The sequence below is a fragment of the Hemicordylus capensis genome, chromosome 2 (assembly GCF_027244095.1).
Source record: "Hemicordylus capensis ecotype Gifberg chromosome 2, rHemCap1.1.pri, whole genome shotgun sequence".
Lineage (NCBI taxonomy): Eukaryota > Metazoa > Chordata > Lepidosauria > Squamata > Cordylidae > Hemicordylus > Hemicordylus capensis.
In genome coordinates, this window is record NC_069658.1 from 363,497,760 (window position 1) to 363,522,847 (window position 25,088).

Consider the following 25,088-nt stretch of genomic DNA (forward strand, 5'->3'; position numbering starts at 1 on the left):
CGCGGACACACACAACCAGTTAATAATGAATGAATGAAAACTTTTGGTGCCTCATCCCCAATATGCAACATCTTTTGGCTCAATCTGACCTTTGCATGCCTTGCAAGGAGCATCGCTCTCCACACTCTTTACACAGCTTGCAAGAAGCATGCAGAGGGAGGCTCCTGGCATTTTTTTCTCTTTCCTCCTGTCCCCCATGCCACTTTCAACATTTGCAGATGTCAGTTTGAAAGGCAGTATTTGGGATGCTGCCCAGATGCCGCAACTTCTTGGGCCACCCCTAATGTTGAACATCCATCCACAGATGTGGGGCACCATATTGTCCTTAACATCAGGCAGTAAAATGTCTTCAGCCGCCTTGTCCAGGTCACATGGGAAGAATCCACCAAGAAACTTCTAAAGGTAAAGTGTGTTGTCGAGTCAGTGTCAACTCCTGGCAACCACAGAGCCCTGTGGTTCTCTTTGGTAGAATACAGGAGGGGTTTACCATTGCCTTCTCCTGCACAGTATGAGGTGATGCCTTTCAGCATCTTCCTATATCACTGCTGCCCAATATAGGTGTTTCCCATAGTTTGACTAGCAAGCGGTTCAAATCCCTGCTGGTATGTTTCCCAATCTGCTATATTGGGCAGCGGCGATATAGGAAGATACTGAAAGGCATCATCTCATACTGCGTGGGAGGAGGCAATGGTAAACCCCTCCTGTATTCTACCAAAGACAGCCACAGATCTCTGTGGTCACCAGGAGTCGACACCAACTCGATTGCACACTTTACTTTTACTTTTTACTAAGAGCAGAGTGTTCCGCATCTCTGACTACCAAACATACCAGCTCTAAAAGCTACATTGAAGGTTGTGTGGAACACTCCGGTGGAAAATATATATAAAACAGGAGTGGGTGACAGATGAAATGGCTTTCTCTTGAAAGCATTAATAATATGCAATATTGGAAATACAACCCAAATAAATGATGGATGGCTCCTTGTTATTGCCATGAAGTGAGGCTGGAGACAAAATATTAATTATGCTTCCTGAAGTATTCCTACTTTTGTGTTCTACATTTATTTCTTCTCTTTTGTTACCTGATCCTGTTGGAAGAGGATCAGAGCTTGGTAGGAAAAAAATAGGGGAGACCCTCAACATTACACATCAACAAAGATTCAACAGAGCAGAAAAGGACAATGAATTTGCCACCTAAGATGCCCATCTTTTAATTTCAGTCAATGAAATGGCTTCTCACTAGAAGTACGTTTCACAACTGAAATTTTTTTTACTTTGCCCCTAGGCCCCCAGCTTCAGTCTCTCTGGGCTGCTAGGAGTGGGGGCGCTACTGCTGCCTCCTGTCCTCCTCTCTCCATTCTCCTCGCTTCTTCCGTCTTGTGGAAGAACAACTGGAATTACAGGAGGAGGCCCGGCCGGGGGGAGAAGGAGGCGCGGTGGCGCTGTGGCGACCCAGCCGGGGAGGGGGAAAACAGGGCAATGCTTCTCTGCCAGGAAGAGGGGGGAATGGGGTGCTAGGCAGTTGGGCAGTGGAGGCTGGCACAGCAGAGACTGTGCACCTGCCAGAAACTGCATGCGTGCGCGCACACACACACACCCTTTGGAGGGAACAGTGAAGGCCTCATACCCTGAAGTGGATGGTTGTGTGAACAGGCCTAATATACATAAAGCCAACATTCAAAAGTACAAAAAGCTCTAAATAAATGTCTAACACCATTATTTCAGACCTCTTTGATAACATTCCAGCTCCTCACTCCATCCATAGTTGCCTCACAGGGAAGGAAAGAGGTTCACAGAAGCCATTCTTGAGTACCGGAATGCTGGGAATGAGCACTGGTGTTCCCCCCACCTCTCTTTCTTCTGGATACTTGTAATTAATACCTTATACAGTCACATCTTTGGTTAATGGGCACCTCCAGAAGGAGTACAGAACACCATTTATATAACACACATTCAACGTGAGACTAGTTGACATAAGATAAAAAATGGCAAAGCTAAACGATATTAAGGGAGTAACTAAAACAATCATGAGAACAAGCCCTAAGGCATGAGAACTGATTTCATTAGGGATAGGGACATAACAATTGGTAATTTATTATAGCCATATTAAGCAGTAGGAGAGAAACCACAGTGTTTTCCAAAGAGCAGTTAGGAAACTAAGCTGCCAGCATTATAGTCTATTGTTACATTAGGGTTGTATCAATGTTTTAGGCTCTATATCAATCATTTTATATGACCACAACAGCTCTCTTTCCTCCTTCAGTCAGGTGCCAATAAAGTCAGGTTATTCGTTTTCAACTTCATTCCAATTGCTGAACAAAGTGCACTTACCTAGTAGCAAAAAGACAAAAAGGACAGTGGCACTTCCAAAATTAATTGCTTTATTATGGTATGAGCTTTTGGATGCACACCTTCGTGAGTTAATTTTCCTATAACATATTGGCCAATTATACTCCATGTCTTCTCTGGGGAATACAGCAAGATCCATGCTTTCCCAAATGTGGGATGGTTGCTATCCATAAACCAAGAAAGATTTTTCAATGGGTCATTAAGTGGACAGATGTGAATGGTGGGTATAATGTGATGCAGAGGGGCTAAAGCAAGGGGTGTACTAAGTGTGAGGCAAAGACAGACACACATTCTGAAGTGGGGTGGATGTGGTCTGGACACACATAGTCTGACTATGCATTCAGGTGCAAATCACTCCCACCACCACATTTGTACAACTGCTACATAGCTTTGACACTTTGGACCCCACCAGCTGTACTTACAGTGTCTCCTAGTAAGGAGTGTTTCCAGTTCTGTTGATTACAGGCAATACTGTAAGAACATCACAAGATGACCGATGGGCCACTGAATGCAAAAGAACAGTAGGTGGGTCATAAAGTCAACTGAGCATGAGGTCATAGCTCTGTGACAAAATACATGCTTTGTGTGCAGAAGGTCCCAGGATCAACCCTTGGCATTTCCCATTAATAGCAATAGCAATAGCACTTACATTTATATACCGCTCTATAGCCGAAGCTCTCTAAGCGGTTTACAATGATTTTAGCATATTGCCCCCAACATTCTGGGTACTCATTTTACCGACCTCGGAAGGATGGAAGGCTGAGTCAACCTTGAGCCCCTGGTCAGGATCGAACTTGTAACCTTCTGGTTACAGGGCAGCAGTTTTACCATTGCGCCACCAGGGGCTCATTAAGGCTGGGAAAGAATACTCCTAAGACCCTGAATTGTCACTGCCAGAAAGTGTAAATAATACTGGGCAAGATGGACCAAAAGCCACCTAATGGCACAGCGGGGAAATGACTTGACTAGCAAGCCAGAGGTTGCCAGTTCGAATCCCCGCTGGTATGTTTCCCAGACTATGGGAAACACCTATATTGGGCAGCAGCGATATAGGAAGATGCTGAAAGGCATCATCTCCTACTGCGTGGGAGAAGGCAATGGTAAACCCCTCCTGTATTCTACCAAATACAACCACAGTGTTCTGTGGTTGCCAGGAGTTGACACCGACTCGACGGCACACTTCACTAAGATGGACCAATCCATCACTTTCTAAATGTTGGGTGGCTCATTGTTATGCCTTCAGCTTCATACAAATGTAATTCTGTTGGGGAAGGCAAGGATGCTGATTGCTGAAAGTATTCCTAGGCACTTGAGCAAAATGCAGTGTCTACCTTTGGCACTTAACTTCTTGTCTGACATATAGTTTGGGGTAACACAAGGCCCTTTTCCTCAGAAAAAAGCATGAAGATATCACATCACTTCTTGTTCCTTTTATCCTTTAAACCATGTTTGTCCTTCTGTTTTGGGGAAGAACTGAATAAGGGTAATAGGTTTTGAGAAGCAGGAGCTGACATCCTGGCTTTCATAGGTTGGTAAAGAAGAGGAAGAACCAGCAGAAAACCTTGGGCACCAAAGCATCAATAGGCTGTCTGGGTGATGGGAGTTGAGTGGATGAGTGCCATAAGTGCCAAGTTCCCATTCTGGGACAACTGGGTACAGTTCAGACTTGGATGCAATTGTTCCCTCTGCATCATCTCAGCACCCCTGGAGAGGGATAGGGTGGAAGAATGACTGATGATCTATTCTTACATTTATATAATAAAATCAGTGCTTGAAACGCTCCGTTTTTTCCAGATGTCTGGATATGTGGGAGACTGAGCTGGAAGGAGGTGCAGCCATCAAGGGGATCATGCCAATGTCAATGATCAATGTCAAGATTATCATTGCTCTGGCAGAATAATAGGGCTGCAATTAATTTCTTCAGTGAAAGGACAAGAATGTACATGACAGTTATTGCCTATGTTTCATATATCCTGTATCTTAGATCATTATAATTATCTGGATTATGCTTATTCCCTGCCCACTCCTCAATCCTGCTGACAAAGTATTAGCCTCCTTATGGCACTGTGCAAGCTTATTTCAGCATCACCGAAATGTGGAGAAGATTTATTCCTATTTTAATCCTTTTTCTGAGTGACTTTGCCATTTGAGAGAGAACAATATTGTTCCGTGCCCTGAATACTTAAAAAAAAACACTAAACTATACATCTAAATCAATACTACTTCTTTTATTTTTTTACAAGTAAGGTAAAGGGATTTCTTCAGTGCATGAGCTCTGGATGAGAGCGACATAACTCCTCCATTGATTTTGATAACTACAAAATAGAAATGTGAGGTGTGTGGCACTTGCTTGCAAGCTTCATTGAAAGGAGTTTGTGTGGGAGGAATTCTGTGTGCAATTGTTCCTCTGGAAAGCAAAAGTGAGCTGCTTTTTAGAAAATTGGAAGGGGCAACCCTTCTGCACTTTAAGGCCTTATTAAGCCTATATTTCACACTTTCCTCCGAAGTGTGAATTAGCTGAGGGGAAGTCTCCTTCTGGAAAGAAACCCCTGCCTGTGCTCTTTAATGAGGAGTATTTTCCCCTCTTGGTTTTTCTGTGCATCCCCTCCCTAACCCATACACACTTTCTTTTGCAAAAGGGCATGCTGTATTTCACTGAACCTATTCTTTATCTTTTATGGCAGGATTTGCATTTGCTTTCTGCTCAGGGTAACCTGAGCCAATGGCACATATGTGTCTCGACTGGATGAAGCCTCTCTTAATGAGTTCACAACAATGATTTCATAGTGGGCGATAGGCCGTTTGGTCTCTTCTCTGTGTTAGGTAGCTTAAAGAATAATGGAAAGATGTGTTTGATTTGAGTAGGGCAGACAGTGCCATACCAGTTTCTCCTGTATTGGATTCACCTGCCGAGTGAAATGGAAAAATCCTGCTCCTTGTTATTTCCAGATGGGCTGTGATAATTGTTGGTCTTCTCTTCAGTGGGTGGTTCCATACAGAATTTTGTATTTCTGCTATTTGCATTTCTACTATTCTCTGAGTTGGAGTGAAGTGAATTGCTGGTTATAGTTACTTAGTTGGTAGAGAGATGCATCTTGCTTTATGCTCAATTTAGGCTTATTTCTCCTAGACCTTGAGCCCTTTCTCACAAGCAGTGAGAAAGAGCAAGAGGGCTAGTGGGGAGGAAGCCTTAAAAAGCTTACCTCCTCACAGATGACCTGGTTCTGTCATTTGGGCGGGTGGATCGCCCACCCAGACAATTACCGGCTGCTGCCAGTAGCTCCGAAGGTTGGGGTGCCAGATACATTGCACCGCCAGAGCTCCCATTATGCACTGTGTGAGTGCGTGGTGCGTTATTGGGATCCCCCCTCCTGAAGCCGGCTGGGGTCTTTGCAATCTGCCAACCCCAGCTAAAACTGCGTTAGGAGAGTGCTCGCTCTCCTAACCTCATTTTGGAGGGTATCTCTGGAGGTGGGTTTGCCGCCACAGCATCACCGGGATCAGGCCTGATCCTGGCTGTACACACATGTATGCAAAACTGGGCTGGGCTTCCTTAACCCACTTTTGCCCACGCATGTGAATAGCTTCAGTGGCTAATCCCTGACAGCCCAGCTGAACCCTGGCTCAAATTAAGCTCTTCCAAAGCTCTTCTTCCCTACCCTGCTTCCACACATACCATTTCCCCTACTTGTAAGCCTCCATCCCTTTTCATTTTCTGCCCAACATTCAAGCCCCAATGATTCATTTCCAAAATACCCCATGACATGTACTTTTAAAAGCCTGCTCCCTCCAATTCCAGTTCTATACTGGGCTATGGTTATGATGTATATGGTTGTGCTAAACATAAGCCTTCCAAAAGCCCCTTCTCCATCCCTCCTATTTGCTTCTGAATCCTTCCCCATTACATCTGCATATGCTTTCTTTCCCTGTCAGTGACTCACCTCATGTGCCCCTCGCCCATTTTGTCACTATGGGAGGGATTCTGGGTTGGACAGGTGCTCATGCCAAGCTGTGGAGAAAGAGCTGCATGTATAACTTTATTATTTATATTCTACCTTATATAAAATTCCAAGGCAGCTATCAAAACATGAAAATACAATAACACACGTTTAAAAACTCGCAAATAAAAAGGATTAAAAAACAGCATATCGCAAACAGTAAAGACGGGATTATATTAAATACAGTAACCACAACATCAGAGTATTCAGAGACCCAAAGGTATGTGTGAGCGGTACTGTTTTGGCCTGCCAACAAAAGGTAGATGAGGTTGGGAGGGCATGAACAACCACAGAAAAAGTGCTTCCCAGTCTGGGGGAAATAACAGAGAAGTGTCCCACATGCCCAACAACTGAGCCTCCCTTGGTGTCAGCACACAAAGTAGAGCCCTCTCTGCTGATCTTGTGTGGCAAGCAGTCATCTGAGGGGAAAGGCAGTCTTTCAAATACTGAGGTCTAAACCATTGAGGGCATTAAAGGTAATCACCAGCACTTTGAATTGGGCCCAGAAATAGCCAGCCAGCCAGTGCAGCTCTTTAAGGGTGGGAGTAATATGCTCCCACTCTGCAGTACCACAGAGAACTCTGGCTGCTGTGTTTTGTACTAGCTGAAATTCCCAAGTACTCTTCAAGGGAAGACCCATGCAGGTTGTGTTGTAGTCTAAACGTGGCGAAACACTGTTGCCAGAGGAAGGAGGGCACTGTCTTTCTTACACACACACACACACACACACACACACACACACACACACACACACACACACACACACACCATGGCCATATAAATGGCATTTATATCTCCTGAGGTGGCAGAGAAAATCCCCATTAAAAGAGGACTCTCTCTCTTCCCGCCAGAGTGTCATCTTTGTATTGTTCTGGATGTTGTCTGCTGACAGCTTTTTAAGCTTTTCTGCATTAGTGCATATTCTCTATGCTCAGTTTTCTTTTGTCCTTAAACACAATCCAAGGACACAGTTTTGCCATATTACCATGCTTTTTAGCCTACTTTCCAGTAGGCTTATGAGATCACCTGGCATTCTTTGTGTGTGTCCATGTGTCGCCCCCACTATCAACTTGGCAAAGCCTGGACCAATATGAACCAAATTGGGTACAGTTGTAGAGACATATGGGGCACCTCAACGGCGTAGTTTGTGAGGATGTCATCCACCTCAATCCAAGTTGGTGGATGTGTAAACTTTTGAGAACATTTGAGGTGCAAGAGATCTAACATGTGGACCTTGATTTGCACCTGATGTGGTTGATTGCACCAAACAGTGAAAGAAAAGTAGGCTGATGAGTTTTTATTAAAACAACTTGTTTTTTTAAGTCTACTTTCCAGTAGGCTTATGAGATCATCCAGAATTCTGTGTGTGTGTTTGTCCGTGTGGGCCCCCTATATCAACTTTGCAATGCCTGGACCAATATGAACCAAATCGGGTACAGTTGTAGGGACACCTCAATGGCATAGTTTGTGATGATGTCATCCACCCGAATCTAAGATGGCGGACGCATAAACCTTTGAGGCACAAGTGGGCTAACTTGTGAACCGCCTAACTAATTTGAACCAAATTTGCTACAGTTCTAGGGACACATAGGGATGCCCAGATAACGTGGTGTGTGATGTCAATCGCTCAAATTGAAGATGGCAGCCGTGTGAACATCTGAGGCGTAAGCGGGCCAATTTGTGGACTATCTAACCAATTTAAACCAAATTAGTTGCAGTGAGTGACACACAGGGACACCTCAATGGTGTAGTTTGTGGTGATGTCATCCAACCCAATTCAAGAAGGCAGACATGCAAACTTTTGAGGCACAAGTGTACTAACTTGTGGACATTCTAACCAATTTGAACCAAATTTGCTACAGCTGTATGGACACCCCAGTGTTGTAGTTTCTGATGATATTATCCACCCTGATCCAAGATGGTGGACATGTGAACTTTTGAGGCGCAAGTGCACTAACTTGAGGACAGTAACCAATGTGAACCAAATTTGGTACAGTTGTAGTAAGTGACACAGGGACACCTCAATGATGTACATTGTAATGATATCATCCACCCCAATCCAAGATGGCGGACATATGAACATTTGAAGTGCATGAGATCTAACTTGTGAACCTCGATCTGAACCAAATTCAGTCCAGTTGTAGATTGGGAAAGGAAAGTAGGCAGATTAGTTCTTACTCAAACAACTTGTTAAAATATAGTGATTGATCTTTCTGCCTTTCAAAACTATTGACCTGATTTCAGCCAGTATCAGAACAATTTTCCACGAACCAGCATACACCCATATATATTCTACAATATAATACACTTGGAATGTTGATTATGAGGTGCTTTTGTTGGCAAATTTCCCATGCTATGATACAATGGTGTTATAAGCCAGTGTGGTGTAGTAGGTAGAGTGCTGGACTAGGACCGGGGAGACCCGAGTTCAAATGCCCATTCAGCCATGAGACTTGCTGGGTGACTCTGGGTTAGTCACTTCTCTCTCAGCCTAATCTACTTCACAGGGTTGTTGTGAGGAGAAACTTAAGTATGTAGTACACCGCTCTTAGCTCCTTGGAGGAAGAGCGGGATATAAAATGTAAAAATAAAATAAATAAGTGAATGCCTGGACCAGTTAGATTGTCATGTTATTAGATAGGCACATTGTTAGATAACACTGTGTGATGCACATGTCTATGTGTGTCCCTGCATGATGCTGGCCAAAGATCTATGCCGTCGAAAGGCACCCGGATTGGTTCAAAAGGTGTTGTGCGATTTTTGGTGTGTGCATGTTATCTGATAACACAGATAGGTTATCTGTTATTAACAGACATGTTATCTGTTATTAATGTTATCTGATAACACATTTATTCAAAACAAATGTCTCTGTTGTGCTAAGTTGTATGTTCATAGCTCCCTAGTTCTCAACAATTCAAATAAGTGTATTATTTATCAGGTACAAGTATTATTTATCAGGTACAATATGTTGGGAAGCCACCTAGGCACAGCAGGGAAGTAACTTGCTTAGGGAGCAAGAGGTTGCTGGTTCAAATCCCTGCTAATGAGCAGCTGAAGGATCTTTGGAGGTGAGTCAGGGGGACTTAGGATATGTCTCCATGACTATCCTTAATATCTTTCTTGAGATGGAGGCAACTATATTGGAAAAACTTGGGTATCACCATCCTAGGCCAGTATTTTTAGGCAACCTTTTAACTTAGTATGTTATAGCAGGGATTTTTAGTACAAATTTTGCTTTAGCAGGTAAAAGGCAGCTTTTTAAAATCACCTTACTCAAACTTTTGTATCCAGGAGAATGCTATGAATATGATAGAAATGATCTACCATTAGCCCCAACTTAAATGCAAAATATATACTCATTGTGCCTATCTGAAGTTAAAATTGTGGGTAGGAGAGCCTGGTAGCCACCCTAATGTTAGGATGACCTGAAACTATTAAGCATCAGCATCTTATGGTATCTTATGCCTCCATGCCATAAGAATGCATGAATATGGCAACTAAGTGCATGTTTACACAAAACTGAGAATCTGCTCTGTTAGACTTCTAAGAAACGTACATTTCAAGGGAAAACATCCTTTAAATTGACCTTATTAGAAATAACACTGGAGATTGGTATTGGGGCAAAACCACCTCAGCTTGAACAGCTGGCTTAAAGAAGCACATTTAAACCCTTTTTGAACAATGTTATCTGTGGCAGTCCCCAAAACTGCAACATTTGTTTATATTTTACACTTCTGGATATTTTGTTATATTTTCATGCTTATATGACTTCTATGGAAAATAAGTGTTTGAATTAAAGTATTTATTGTATACATCATATATTGTATAAATTTATTGTATAAATGTTCTGAGGCAGATGATGATTTCCAGTGTCCAGAGCTGGTGACCCTGTCGAGGCCCTGGTTGATCTCTGGAATGGAGAGACAGCTCAGGCTGTTGACACAGTTGCTCCTAAACGCCCTCTCCGGCTTGGTGGAGCCCATTCGGCTCCTTGGTTTTTCTTGGAGCTTAGGGCGATGAAACAACTCGGGCAACAGCTGGAACAACACTGGAGGAAGAGTTGGATTAATCCGACCAAACACGGGCTAGAGCCCATTTTAGGGACTACTCTGTGGTGGTGGGGGTGGCGAAGAAATCCTTTTTCTCTGCCTCCATTGCATCTGCTCATTGCAGGTCAGTGGAGCTGTTTCGTGTAGCAAAGACATTGCTGCACACATCCCCCAGGTAATGGGGGGGGGAATCATCCACAGCCCGCTGTAATCAGTTTGTGTGTCACTTTGTGGATAAAGTCGCTCGCATCCGTGCTGATTTGGACTCCAGAGTTTTGGCAGTTCTGGCAGATGTGCCTTTGGTACCATCTGGTCCTATTGTATTGGGTTTTTTTCAGTTGGTGCAGCCTGAGGATGTGGACAAGATCCTGGGCAGGGTGTGGGCGACCTTGTGTGCTCTTGACCCTTGCCCTTCATGGCTAATAAAAGCTGCCAGGGAGGGGACAGGTGGATAGTTGGAGGTGATTATTAATGCCTCATTAAGGGAGAGGAGGATGCCATCATGCCTCAAGGAGGCGATGGTAAGACCATTATTTAAAAAGCCCTCCCTTGATCCCTCCAACCTGGACAACTATAGACCAGTCTCTAACCTTCCCTTTTTGGGCAAGGTGATAGAGCATGTGGTAGCATCCCAGCTGCAGAGGGTCTTGGATGATACAGATTACCTGGACCCTTTTCAGTTTGGCTTCCACCCCGGATATGAGACTGGGACTGCCTTGGTCATTCTAGTGGATGACCTACGCCAGGAACTAGACAGGGGGAGTGCATCCCTGTTGGTTCTGTTGGACCTCTCGGTGGCGTTCGATACCATCGACCATGGTATCTTTCTGAGCCATCTCTCGAGTATGGGAATCGGAGGTACTGCGTTGCAGTGGTTCCAGTCCTTTCTTGGGGGGAGGGTCCAGAAGGTGGTGCTGGGGGACTTCTGCTTAGCTCTGTGGCCACTGGCCTGTGGGATCCCGCAGGGTTCGGTCTTGTCCCCTATGCAGTTTAACATTTACATGAAACCGCTAGGAGAGGTCATCTGGGGACGGACTGAGTTGTCAGCAATATGCAGATGACATTCAGCTCTATCTCTCCTTGTCACCTGATCCTAGGGAGGCGGTGGATGCCCTGAATCGGGCTGGAGGCCGTGATGGGTTGGATGTGGGCTAATAAACCGAAATTGAATCCAGACAAGACGGAGGTAATGTTGGTCAGTAGGAGAGCCAATCGAGATGAGATTTTACTGGTTCTGGATGGGGTTGCACTCCCCTTGGAGGAGCAAGTACGCAGCTTGGGGGTATTACTGGACCCGGCTCTGCTTTTGGAAACTCAGGTGGAGGTGGTGGCAAGGGGTGTCTTTGCATGGCTTCGGCTAGTGCGCCAGCTGCATCCCTTTCTCAAGAAGGCAGATCTGGCCACAGTTACCCATGCCTTAGTCACGTCACAGCTGGATTACTGTAATGCGCTCTACGTGGGGCTGCCCTTGAAGAATATCCGGAAACTTCAGCTCGTGCAAAATGTGGCAGCTAGGGTTTTATCTGGAGCTGCCCGGTGGGATCACATCACACCCATTTTGAAAGAGCTGCACTGGCTACCAGTTTGTTTCTGGGTCCAATTCAAGGTGCTCGTTTTGACCTTTAAAGCCCTTAATGGTTTGGACCCGGGATACCTGAAGGACCGCCTGTTCCCAAAGGGTTGCTGCCCGCTTGATGAGGTCATCTGAGAGGGCTCTCCTCCAGGTGCCAACAATGAGGGAGGCTCAATTGTCGTGCACGCGGGACAGGGCCTTCTTTGTTGCTGCCCCCAGACTCTGGAATGCTCTCCCGGTGGCTATTCGCTGCTCAGTCTCCATCAAAGCTTTTAGAAAGCATGTTAAATTGTGGCTTTTTACCCAGGCTTTTATATGATTGTCTCTGCTGCTGCTCTTTGTACTTTGTATTGCTTTTATGCTTGTGTTTTAAATTTTTAATCAGATTTGTTTTATATTTTTAGCTTAATATTTTAATTGTGTCTTTTTTACAATCTTGTTTTTAAATTCTGCTGTAAACCGCCTGGGGATTATTTTAATGAAAGGCGGCATATAAATTTAACAATCAATCAATCAAGCATTTCTCCAAATATATATATAAATCCAAAGGAGGGTAATGTTTTATTTAGGACAAACCAAAAGTAACAAAGTATCAAACAATGAAGTTTTTAAAATAGAACTTACCATCAGACCAGATGGTAAGCAAAAGGACAGTGTGGAAGGGGACCTATTGTAGGAGCCTCAACAGTCTGCCATTTATTCTGCAGACTTGGCTCAGCCTCTGGAAGGTGCAAGACAGTTTCAATACACACACAAAAGTGCCGCTTAGACAAAGGAAGCAAAAAAATGGCTGTACCCCCCATATTTTGGAAATATAAAGTTTGGAAGTTAACTCAGTCCAGTTTCCAACACTCACTTGAAACTCACAGGTTCCGTCTAAGGCAGAAGTGAAAAGCAGAGAAACAAGGTAGACTTTTATTCTTGAAGCAGAATATAAATTTCAGGTGTTGCACTAGGCTGACAGTCACTTGAAGCCAAATTCACTGACTGACATGAGGAAAACTACTCAAAGTAGTCCAATTGAAATTAATTTAAGTGGGGTTACATTGAGTAGTTTTCCTCACATAGGCCAGTGTTTTTATTCTAATAGGCAGCCACTTGTGATTTTATTTTTTAATGGTCGCAGTAGATGCTCCCCCTGGCCTTTGCCAGTATTGTTAAAAAATAGACAGATGTTCTTTATCAATATAAATTTCAGCTTTTGACTTCTTATACAAACCCATCCCACCAATTATTCTACCAATAATTTAAAGTCGTTTGTTAATTGTCTCTTTCTTTTTCCTTTATACATATTTTGGATAAAATTATTCTTTGTATGCTCTTGATTTTGCAAAACTGGCTTCATTTTCTATCTTCATGCTGTAGATAGAAAACTAAGCCAACTTGTTTATACTACTGGGTGTGGGGGCCCTCAAATTTGTCAACTAAGAGAAAAAACAAACAAAAGGAAATAGGTGAAAATGGATTTTATTTCATATGTAACTGTTATCCCACAATGCACTGGACAACATGCATGGTACACTGGGGGATTCTCCCAGCAAACGGGCACTCTAGGCCCCCATATCTGTGTCTGCAAGGGCTGAATGCAGCCCCAGTGAACACACGATCCTGGAGCCTGGGATTGGGCCCGATCCCAGTGGTTCTCACATGTAGCCTAACCCAGCTGGGCTTCCCTAGCTTGAGCTAGGGTGCACATGAGAACAGCTTCCAAGTCTCATATGCTTGGCTTAAGTTCTAAACTTGTGAATTTAGCAAATTCAAATTTTGAGCATGGTTGCTGTAATTATTTGAGTTATATAGAAACCCCAACACAATACTTCTGGATGTAGCTTTCAAATGCAGATGATTTAATATTTTTTAAGCATTCAATCCCACCTTTTCAGCTGGAATCAATATGTCCAAGGTGGCAAACACCACCAAAGTTTAAAAAAATATTTTAAAATTGGAGGGGAGGGGAGAGAAGGGCAGTATAGGTAGGTCACCAGCTTGAAGGTACTTTCACATGAGACCTTTTTCAAAACTCAGATGTGCTAATGTAGCACACCTGATCCCTTCCCTTGAGTCAGAGGTACTGCCCATGCATAACTTGTGCTACAATCCCTTCCTTGACTGCATAGAAAGGACAATGAGGCCATGTATACAAGACAGAGGGAGCTGTTTCTATTTGGTGTGTGAAACCAAGCATCTTTAGACTGGAGGGTTCTTAAACTCCTGGCACACTGCTACCAAAAGTTAACTGCATCATGGCCTCTCCTACTGCCACTTCACCCAGCAGCTGTATTGCCTGTGAGTTCACGGCATGTCTCAAGGGTAATGCTTTGAAGCTTGAAAATGCATTGGGAGCTATTGGTGCCCTTGGTATTCAGCCAAACCTGGCAAAACATCCTGGAGATTGTTAACTACCTGGCTCAGGGGAAGGGATCAAGTGGGCTAAATGAGTACATCTGAGCTTTGAAAAAGGTCCCATGTAAAAGTACCTTACTGCTCTTGTCTCACCTTCCTCCCCCATTTTAAAATATGTTTAAATCTTTGGTGGTGTTTGCCATCTTGGGCATTTTAATTCCAAATGGAAAGGTGGGATATAATGCTTTTAAAACAAAAAACAAAAAACTGCATTTGAAAGGTAAGTGCTTTTGAAATTGATGCAATGGAAGTTCCTTCTCCTTGAATGTGGTTAGTTAAGCCTGGAACCACATTGAGCTTATTTCAAAGCAGAGTGGACTGACTGATTCCTAAGCACACTCCAGCTCCCGGTTATTCTATTGGTTTTTTTTAAAAAAATGAATCTGACTTAAAAACAACAGGTACCACTGTTTTGCTTCCCACCACATTCTATTTATTGTGGATGGGGTTGGTGTTGCTTTTCCATCAGGTTTTGAAACAGCAAAACATTCTGGGGGAGGGAGGGGCAATAAATGACAGTAGCTTATTTTGGAGTAGACCAGGAGGGTGAATGTTCATCTGTACCCCACCCCCCTTTTTCTTAGTTTCAGAGCCAGAATGTGCCACTGTTGGTTGGTTCCCTCCGGGTCTGAGGCCTGGGTCAAATGCTGCCCCCCCCCGCCCCAGGTGGGGAGGAGGAGGAGGCTACATCTTTTGACTGTTTCTCCTGCTCTAGCAGAGCAAGTAAAGTCACAAGTAAAGAGAAGGGGGAGGGGAAAGGATACCAGGTTTCACTGACCGAGCCACAAGCCTTTTTCGCCCCCACCCAGCTGCTCTCCCACTGCGCGCATTGTGACGAAACAAGCGCCTCTGTAAATTTCTCCCGCCTTCCGGCACCGCCGCCACCTCCTCTATCCCGTCCGACGTATATGCCAGGCAAACAGGCAGCTGCCAACTTTCAAACAATGCGTGCGCGGCGGGCTCCTCCCCGGCTGGGCGGGAAGAAGGGTTGGGCTCCGTGGCTTCGGCCAACCCCTCTGGAGGCGGCCCCGGCCGCGGGGAGCTCGGGGCGCTGCTGGCTGCCGGGGCTGGTTCAGTATTGCTCCGGGTTCGGCGCAAGAAAATTCCGAGCGGAGCCAAGCGCAACCCGGGCGGCAGGAGCTGGCAGCGGCGCCTCCCCCTCCCCTGTCCCCGTCAATGGCCCTTCAGAGCAGCACGGCACAGCTCCGGACTCCGAGAGCGTCGTGTCCCAAACCGCTTTGCGCAGCGTGAGTGAACGAAGGAGTGATGGGCAACACGGTGCACAAGACCCTGACAGGTAAGCGGGGCGGGGAAGGAGGGCCGGTTGTGAATAGTCGCCGCTGCTGCCTCCCCCGATCCCTGCTGAGCTTGTGCTGGACCCGGGCCCAGGCAGGAGACGGGCTTCGCTGGCTCGGGAGCGCTTTCTGCCTGAACAGCTAGACAAGGATGCCCACTCGTCTCGCCTGCGCACGGGCACGAATGGCCCCAGGTTCTGCATGTGTGTTTCCACAGGCTCTGTGTGTGTAACGGCCGAAGGGCGCTCTCCCTGTCGCTCTCCCTCCACTGCCGCCCCCCACGGCCTGCCCTTGGCTTTTGTGGCAGGGGTTGGTCGCCCCACCTTGTTGCAAGCAGCTTTCTGTGTGTGTCCCAGCAAGTGGCTTGCATTGCTTTAGTCCGAGTGTCCAGACAGTTTTGCCATTCCCTTTGCTGGTGCAAAATGACAATGGCAGGTTTTTGTCCTCCTCCTTCTCCCTGCACGTGCTGCTTCCTGTCACTCGCTGTTTCTGCTTCTTCTGCCCCCAAAGGCGGGGTGTCTCTGACGCCTTGGTCCATCCTGCGCTCTGCTTGTGGGAAGCTGTCAGCTCTGGGTGGTATGGACGAATATGGGAGAGCCGAGGAAGGATAATTTTATTTCTTCTTCTTCGTGTGCTTCCGTCTGCTTTATTGTTGAGGCTCATTACAAGAAAAACTTCTTTCAATAAAGATACTTCTTCCCCTTTCAGAAGTGAAATCCTGCTTCAGGGCAGGGAACTGGGCTGGATGATCTCTAGCAGCACTTTAGTTCTCTACTATTTATGATTCTAGGGCAGATGCGGGCATGCTGCACCAGGTGGAGCCCTGGATTGGGCATGTGGTGGTCCTCTTTGATTTTGCACTGATCCAGAAATATGCCAAAGCTCTCTGAGTGCAGCCTACTGCTTGCTTACTCGGAAGTCAGTCCCAATGAGTTCAATGAGACTTATTCTTTCCATCAGTGTGGGTACTGCAGCCCTAGGAAAGGGGGAGTGGCCATAGCTCAGTAGCAGAGCACCTGCTTGGTGTACATATAAGGTCTCGGGTTCCTTCTCCAGCAAAAGGGTTGGGAAAGAGCTCTGCTTCAAATGTCTCAGAAAACTGCTGTCAGTCAGAGTAGACCACATTGAGATAATGGGCCGACCCTTTGTCCTGGTTTACGGCGGCTTCATATTCTCATTGGAGAAACAAGCTGTCATTTTTGTGCCTTAAATACATTTTTATGTTAACAGAATCAACAATGCCTCATTTGATGTGAGTTAGAAAAAAATCCATATTCTCTGAATGTTCTCCCACTTGATACAGTCTAATGTGCAAAGGAGTGTTTTGAAACTGTTTCAAAAGCTGTGCTCCTGAGTGTGCTTGCTTGGAAGAAAGCTCTAGTGGAAATCAATAGGACTTTATTCTAAATGAAATATATGTAGAATTAATTCTGTACTGAGAAAGTTCTTAAACAACCAGAAATGAACAGGGGAAAATAATTGTTGCCTTTTTAAATAGGCACGATTGGCAGGTTAGGCATGCATGAGGGGACAGATGCAGAAACTGGTGGCCTTTGTTCAGTAGGCAAGTGGTATGCTGGCGACAGAACTGGTCAATTTAGAGACAGACGGTTTGCTTGGTGAAGATTGTTTTGTTCCTCCTTTTGACCCACGTTTCTTTGACGTATAGAAAGAATATGCTTTTGAAAATTTAGGCCCTTTCAGGGCCCCACCACCATTCTCCCCTCCCCAAGAAATTGAAATAAAGACAATGGACCTTTAGCAGCAGCTGGGATATATCTTTATCCACTGCAAGTGCAATGAAAGAAGGAGAAATAAGTGTTTCTGGCTGAAAAGGCCATTTATGCAACTGAATTGGAGAGACGCTGTCCATTGTAAAGTGTGTGTGTGTTGGCCTTTATTTTTCTTTTTTAAGATTTCATATGTAATGTACAGTACTGCTCAGTAATACAAAAAGGAAAATAATTTGAAAGTGCATCTGAAATATGTTTGGTGCAGTCCACGGTCTGATTATAATAAAGCTTCCCCCCCCCCACCAAGCAGTATTGTCCTGATAATAACAGAAAGCAAATACTCTCTTGCTTGCAAGTTTGTAATTGAGACTCCTCCCTTCAACCCACTCAGCAGGCAATGAGAACAGTTGGTTGATGAAGAATTAGCAGTGTTGAATTACGGCTTTAAGCTCTTGTGAGCCTTCAGCATTTTTTGTCCCCTCGTTTTTCCTTGGAACACTCTTATATGTCACATGCACACTTCCACACTGTGGCTGCCCATAGTTATGAATCTCCCTTGCTATACAGGGACTAATTAAAACTGAACTTATTTTAGTAGCATCGACCTTTATGTTTATACTGACTGTTGGTGGCTTGGTATTCTGATGATGCTTTATTTTAGCTTGGGTTTTTAAAAAAAATTAATGTGAAGTTTCATTGATGTATTTATATTAATTTGTTTCTAGAGATGTTAAGCATCCAAATAAATTATTGATTAACAATCAAGTATTTGATGTCCATACAGTAGCTGTGCCGCCAAGATATGTTTGGAATTTGCTTTTAGGTTTCAGGTGTATGAAACTCTGGGGCAAGATTTACATACTTCGGGATGAAAACTTTTGCTTTAGCTGCAGCCATGTCACTGTCTTGTATGCACAGAATGCAAAAGTGCAAAATGATTGAGTCCTGCTATCCAAGGGGTCAGATCTGCTTGATTTTGTGACTTCTTTGTTTTGTACCTGGGCAGAATCTAGTCTAGACGTAGGCATGGCAGCAACTTCAAGCCTACCATAAAAGAGCCACAGACAGCTCCATCTTATGCAGAGTTATGCAGGCCTTAGCCCTTTAAAATCATAGGATCTGCAAATTCTCTGCAGGGTGGGGCTGAAAATGTTACTGGCATATGAAGGAAGGAATATGACAATAATTAAATCGGAGACCTTTGGGAGAGAGGCGGGTAGGTGGGAGGCAGCAAAGCTTTACATCCTCGGATGTAGAAAGCAACCAGCAGCTCTTGTATGCAATGAGTAAAGGCTAAGGGGTTATTAAGACTGCTTCTGTCATTTTACTAGGCTTAGCTGCTTATCTTTACTAAACCAGCTTTTGAGTGGAGCAGCCTACACAAACATTAATGTTAATAGCTGGGAGTTCACATCCTTGACACATGAAGGACCTGGGCTGTTATCTAGCACAGAGCCTTCTCACGCTCCCACACTTTACAACGTATAGTTGGCCCAGGAACTGCACAGAGCTGCTTTTGCAATTATTAAAAAACCCATTGCTGTACACATGGGTATTTATTTGGATTCCATTCTGAATTTCATTGCCCAACTCCAACTATAATGTAATGGCAAAGAACAAACAATTTTCTCCCTTGCAATTTCCTTCCTCTTCTGCTTGCCTTATTGGGTATGCTTTTTGTGTTTTTATCTAATCTATAATGGTAGATTAATAACAAACAGGAAGTTACACAACTGCTCTTGATTAGGTATGAACAGTTTGTAATGGTCAAAATCTGTTTTTTCTATGTTGCTGTGGGGACATTGTTCAATTTATAAACTGTGTCACCATTCATGGTTTTTTTTTTAAATTATTAATGCTTTGCTTGCTTCATTAAACTTCCATTTACTCCACGCTGCAATGTGCTGGGACTATGGTTAGCAAGTGTTTATATATATATATATATATAATTAAATCATATGCATTGTAAGGAGGGATGAAGAAGAGGAGAGCATGCTGTTTGACAAAAGATATAAAATGGTGTGGCAGGTAGAATGATGTATCTGATTGTCATTAAAATGAAGCATTCTTTAAGGTATGGGCCTAAATGATAAATATTTATATGGAATATGGCATTTGTGTGTCATGTTCTCTGAATATGCAGGATTATGCCTTTATTTTGACATACAGGTGATATTCCTTCTTATGAATTGCCCATTCCAGACCATGGCATGTCTTGACATTCTTCCACAACAGTTGCTGGAGAACTGGAAACGCTTTCATGCGTATTTAAATTCTTGAGCCAATTCTATTTGAAAATGCCAAGGGTGTTTAGAATGATTATATGGCTGACCTAGTAGCTTTGGGAGTCTTTCATCTCCCTCTCTGCAGAAACCTGAAGAGCTCCTCTTTTACATTGTGACTGCTGATGCATTTTCTTGTTTAAACAAAAGTACTACTCTTGTCCTGTCATGGAAGCAGCAGCAACTTCCACAGATACTAGGAAAACCATCCTAATGGTAAGGTAGGCTCATATTTTTGTTAATTTTCTTGAACTCAGCATTAGAAAAGTTTGGAAGCTGGAGAAGATGGTTTCAGTCTGATGTCATACAGAGAAAATCCAGCCAGGCCATTCTTGTTTACATCATGGGAAAAGCCCAGATTTACATTTGTCTGCATGTCTTAAATACTGTAGCTTTTAATGGGAAAGTTGGGGGGAAACCATCAATTCTTAAATCCTTCTGCTGCCTCTCAAGATATGTGAGCACATTTTTAAAGCTACAACTCCCCCTTCTACTCTGCATTCAAAACACCTTTTAGAAAAGATCTTTGTCCAGTATTTTGAGTTAGCATGCACAAGATTAAGACAATTGGCATGTAACTATAAAGGCAGCAGGGCTAATGAAATGCTTTTTTTTTTTTTTGCATTGAAGGATGGCTCCAATTTGAAGGAGAGAACAAGAATTTAGGTGCAAGAGATAACATTTAAAAACAACTCCTCTGGAGTGGTGAAAATTGCATTTAGCTAAGTAATAGCTTGCAAATATACAATGCTTTTCCATCACTAAAGCATGCTTATCTTACTGTTGTTTGTCTTAGGGCTCAGTCTTTGAATGTCATACTAACTAGCCTCTGCTTTAGTTGGGACTCTGCTGGAATAAGGCTCTTCAGGGTATCCCCTGCTTCCATCTCTGAAAATGCTACTGGCCTTCTGTAAGAAATTGTTTGTTTTATACTTGAAGATATACCAGATGCATAAATTGCAAACAGCATTTGGGGAGCTAGAATCCATTATCAAAATCTCTCTCTTCATTCCACTGGAAAACTAGTAGGGTTCGTTCTTGTTTCTGAAGGGGATGGGAGTCAGGGAGAGCATAGTGGATCACCCTGTCAGCATATCTGTATCCCAGACTTACATTTGTTTCCCATTCACCAGGGCATACTTGAACTCATTTTGCAAGAAAACTAGAAAACACTTCAGTGAGGAACCCTCACTGAACTACAACCCACAGGATTCTTTGGGGAAGCCATCCTAGTTAAATCAGAATAAAATGGTGTAAGATTGTAGTAGAGATATTCCATATGTTTGGGCTTAGCTATGCCACAGTGCACTGGCTTTCAAATCATTTCCAAGACTACAAACCTCAGTTGGTTTATTTCCTACTAGTAACTTTAAGCCCGTTAAATTAACGGGCGCTAGTAGACCGCTATTGCGTCCTGCATAGTCCCTGCTTTGCTCCCTGTCCGCATGGTCCCCACTTTGCTCCCCTTTCCCCTAGTAACTTTGAGCCCGTTACATTAACGGGCGCTAGAAGAGGTGGGGTCTGACTCAGTCTATCGCAGCTTCCTATATTCCTATGCAAGACTACTCCTTTCCTTCTCCTGGCGACTTGGAGCCTGGGGCCAACCCCAGCCCTGAAGGGGTGGCTGGGCTAGTCCCAAGGAGCACAACCCAACAAAAGCAAAAGAGAATTTGAAGGCAGGGGGTCTGTGGGCACGGCCTACTGAAGGGCACGCATGGTGGCCGAGCCTCGCCTGTCTCCCTCCTCCCCACGCAGCGGCACTTCCAACGGTCGCTGGCCGCCGCCACCAACATCCCCCGGCCGTGGAAAGCATCAGCCGCCGTGCGCTGCTCGCTTCTTTTGCCCGCCACTCTGGCTTGTTCCACTTTCGCTGCCCGGCCGCTGTTCGCTGGCTGGCTCGCTCTGCGCCTGAGAGCCCCCCAGCCTCTTCGCTCCTTCCCCCCCACGTAGCTAGTCAGCCAGTCCGTCCATCAGACTCGACAGCGGGAGGAGCCGGCAGCAGCTTATTATTGTTCAGCGGCGCTCCACTCCGCTCACTCGCTTGCTCGCTTTACCCCTGGCTGGCCGGGGTTGCACCGGAGAGCAGCTGCTGCTCTGCCTCGGAGAGCCACTCGGCCGGAGCAAACCCAGCTGCTCCCCTCTCCCAACAGCGGTCGGCTCACTCCGCGGCCGGCCTCCGCGGCCGGGCTGGACCCGCTGCCGCCGCCTCTGCCCTCCCCGTAGGCCGTTCTCGGCCCGCCGCTCTCCTCAACATGGCCGCCTGGTGCCTGCGGCCGTATCTTCCTTGAACGTTCTGGGCATGCGCTCCGCGCATGCCCAGAACAGCCGAGGAAGACACGGGCGCAGAGACACGGGCGCACACCCTGGCTCTTTATTATAGAGGATTTCCTTCAGCTGATAAACTAGGCATTGAACTTTGCAGTGCATGGGTATGACTTGCACTGACTTGAAAAGCTGCCTGAGATATAGAGTTGATGTTTCTAGTTATATGCAGCATGCCAACGTGCAATTTTGTGACATTTCTTTGGCTTTGTAGATAATTATACCCCTTTAATTTCCCTTTATAGTTGATTGCTTGCTCTGCATTCACAGGTGGATCTCATCTCACTATGCTCTGTGGCTCTCCTTTGACATTCATTTCACCTTACTTCCTTAAGTTGCTGTTCCCATCCATCCACTCTCTCTTTGCTTGTTTAATTATCACCTTTCTCCCCTGCTCTGCAACTAAAGCCACCTAATCATGCAGTGGGCAAAATGATTTGACTAGCAAGCCAGAAGTTGCCGGTTCAAATCCCTTCTGGTATGTTTCCCAGATTATGGGGCAGCAACGATATAGGAAAATGCTGAAAGGCATCATCTCATACTGTGTGGGGGATGTCAATGGTAAACCCCTCATGTATTCTACCAAAGACAACCACAGGGCTCTGTGGTTGTCAGCGAGTCGACACCGACTTGACAGTACAATTTACCTTTACCTGCCATATAAATATGGTACATATTGAAGTTCATTATGAGACAACTGGATATCAGCCCAGTTGGATGGAGGACATTAAATGTACCTTAAAAACTGGCTGTTGAAAGAACAACAAATCCAGATACTTCTTTCATCAATAGTTTTCATAACAGCCATATTAAAGCATGTGGTTAATATATCATTATACTGGGGAGCATCAAACTGAACCTGCATCTCTCCTGATTTTATAGCCAATATACTCATCCTTACTGCCTGTCCTTTTGGTACTAAGCCTGCATCCCATTTCTCACTCTCCTTCACCCTTGGTGGCTTCTGTCCCAAGCCAGGCTCCTCCTCTCTGGTAAAGATCTGCAGTAATAGTCTCCTTTCTTCTTGTTGTCAGGTCCATTTTCCTCATCGATCTGCTCATTCAGCCACATTGTTCATCTTTTCTCCTTTTTAGGAAACTTTGTTTTGGATTTTGAGAAGGATTTGAAAGATTTGCCAACTAACCTGGGACAAGAAAATAGAGATCTTTGAGGAATCTCTGAATTGGATCACTTTGATCTGAGAGGGTATAATATTTAGATAAGGCATACACAATTCTAGTGCTTTGTGCCTAAACTTGAGAATCACTGGGCAGGAGGGGAAGCACTGACAAATTCTAAACAATAAATGGTAGGCATGCTGGGATAGCTGGAGCAGCTGGCCCAACCACCAGCTGAGAAGCAGAAGAGTTGGTCTCTCAGCTAGAATATAGATCCAGGATTTTTGTTTTGTTTGATCATGACGTGTTCATTAGTCTGAATACCAGGGAGAAATATTGGAAGTCAGTGGATATAAGAACATACTGCTTTCTTTTGTTTGGATGGAGTTGTACACTGAGGAAAATGTGAGCAACTCTCACTTATAGTCGTCAGCTTGTAGCCTTTCTGGGCAAATGTTTAGGACTACACACTTTGTGTGTTTTGAAAAGAAAAACAGTAAATTGCACATCTTCATCTATCACAACATATATTTTTGTACATCAGTTTGTCGATCTGAGTAGAAAATGTGATGTGAGAAGCTGCCTTGACTGTGGTTAATACAGATTCATCTCCCTTTCATGTTCCATCCATGAGAGAAAATGCTGCTAATCCATTGAATTTAGAAATGCTGGTGAAACCTGTCGATCTGGAGATATGTCCATCTTAGAGATATGTTTTGGGGATCATAATGCTCACTGAAAGGAGAGGTGAGCATTAAAAGGCCTTCTATAACTCTGATTAACTTTCAAGATGGAGAAGAATCCCTAGTTTGCCCCTAATGTTGCAAACCTTCTTCCTCTTAAACCCTACTCACTGGCTGAGCCAGGAGCAACAGCCATGATGATGCTCTTGCCATAGGGAGCGGGAGGTTTCTCCTTTTCCTCTCTGGTGCCTGGTGTATTGCACTGCAACATACCAGGACAAAAGGTTCCAGTTTACTTTTCAGACAGTGTACTTGGGCCTTCATCCTGGTGTGTTGTTCTCCCCCTGGTCATAATGCTGCTGCTGCCAGCCCAGCCAATAAATGGACTATAGAGGAGTGAGGTTGGGCCTGAGCAATAGAGAAGAGATGGAGCTTCCTGAGAGGAGCATCGAATTCCATCTTGGCTTGGAAATAAGCCATGTTACTTCTCAAGTTTGAGAGAAGTAGCTTGGTGTGAGCTATGGGTGACTTTCCCATCCCTAGCTGCATTTCTTTTCCTCCATGCAAACCAGTGCAATTGCTGCTAATTCCTAATATATTTTCTTGCAGTTTGTTCCCATATGTCCTGAACATTACACAGAGCACTCTTCTTGGACTGACCCATGATTTTTTCATGCCAGAGGCAGAACATCCTAATGGATTTTCTGCATTGCCAACACACTAATGTACATGAGCACAATTTATTGGGACATTGTCTTGCCTGGTTCCTGTTCAGTGTTCCCTCTAAGGCGTGCACATGTGCGCATGCTCATACATTTTTTTGATGTCCACTCAGTTAATTTTAGATCCCGCTCAGGTTGAATTAGGAAGGTCCCACTTAGAATGCATGTGTGCACACAATGCCTTGATACTGCCACACACAGATGGAAAAAAAATTAGAACACTGTTCCTGTTTATTTCGGTGAGGATTGAAGTTTTCTTTGATGGATAGTGCCGCATAGGTCATATCTGTCTGAATCTCGCTTGGGCATCCCTAACGGTGCCCCAGATCTGCAGCTTGAAATAACTGCCATGCCTCTTGTTAAGGCTCCCTGTGTGTACTTCCAAGAATATAACACTGACACAACAAGTGCTTTCTGGGCCACAGACTTGCCAATTGTAGTTAATTTAGCTTCTGTTTGGTTTTAGTACTGTATTTATACTTGCTTTGTCTCATAACTGTTCTCTTGTCACCTCATTCTGGGCAACTGTTGCAGCTCACTGGATTTACTCATCCAGATTGCT

General features: G+C 44.5%; 1 protein-coding gene across 2 annotated transcripts in view; it reads left to right on the top strand.

Moving 5' to 3' along the window:
* The window catches only part of NEURL1B (neuralized E3 ubiquitin protein ligase 1B), a 316,674-nt gene that overhangs the window by 231,149 nt on the left and 60,437 nt on the right, over positions 1-25,088 (top strand). Inside the window, exon 1 of one of the 2 annotated variants that reach the window (XM_053298415.1) lies at positions 15,256-15,668. The exons of the other annotated variant lie outside the window; for it this stretch is intronic. Coding sequence (XP_053154390.1) covers positions 15,638-15,668 — 31 coding nt within the window. The 5' untranslated portion in view covers positions 15,256-15,637. Of the gene's footprint in view, positions 1-15,255; positions 15,669-25,088 lie in introns of those variants that run through there. 2 annotated transcript variants of the gene reach the window in all.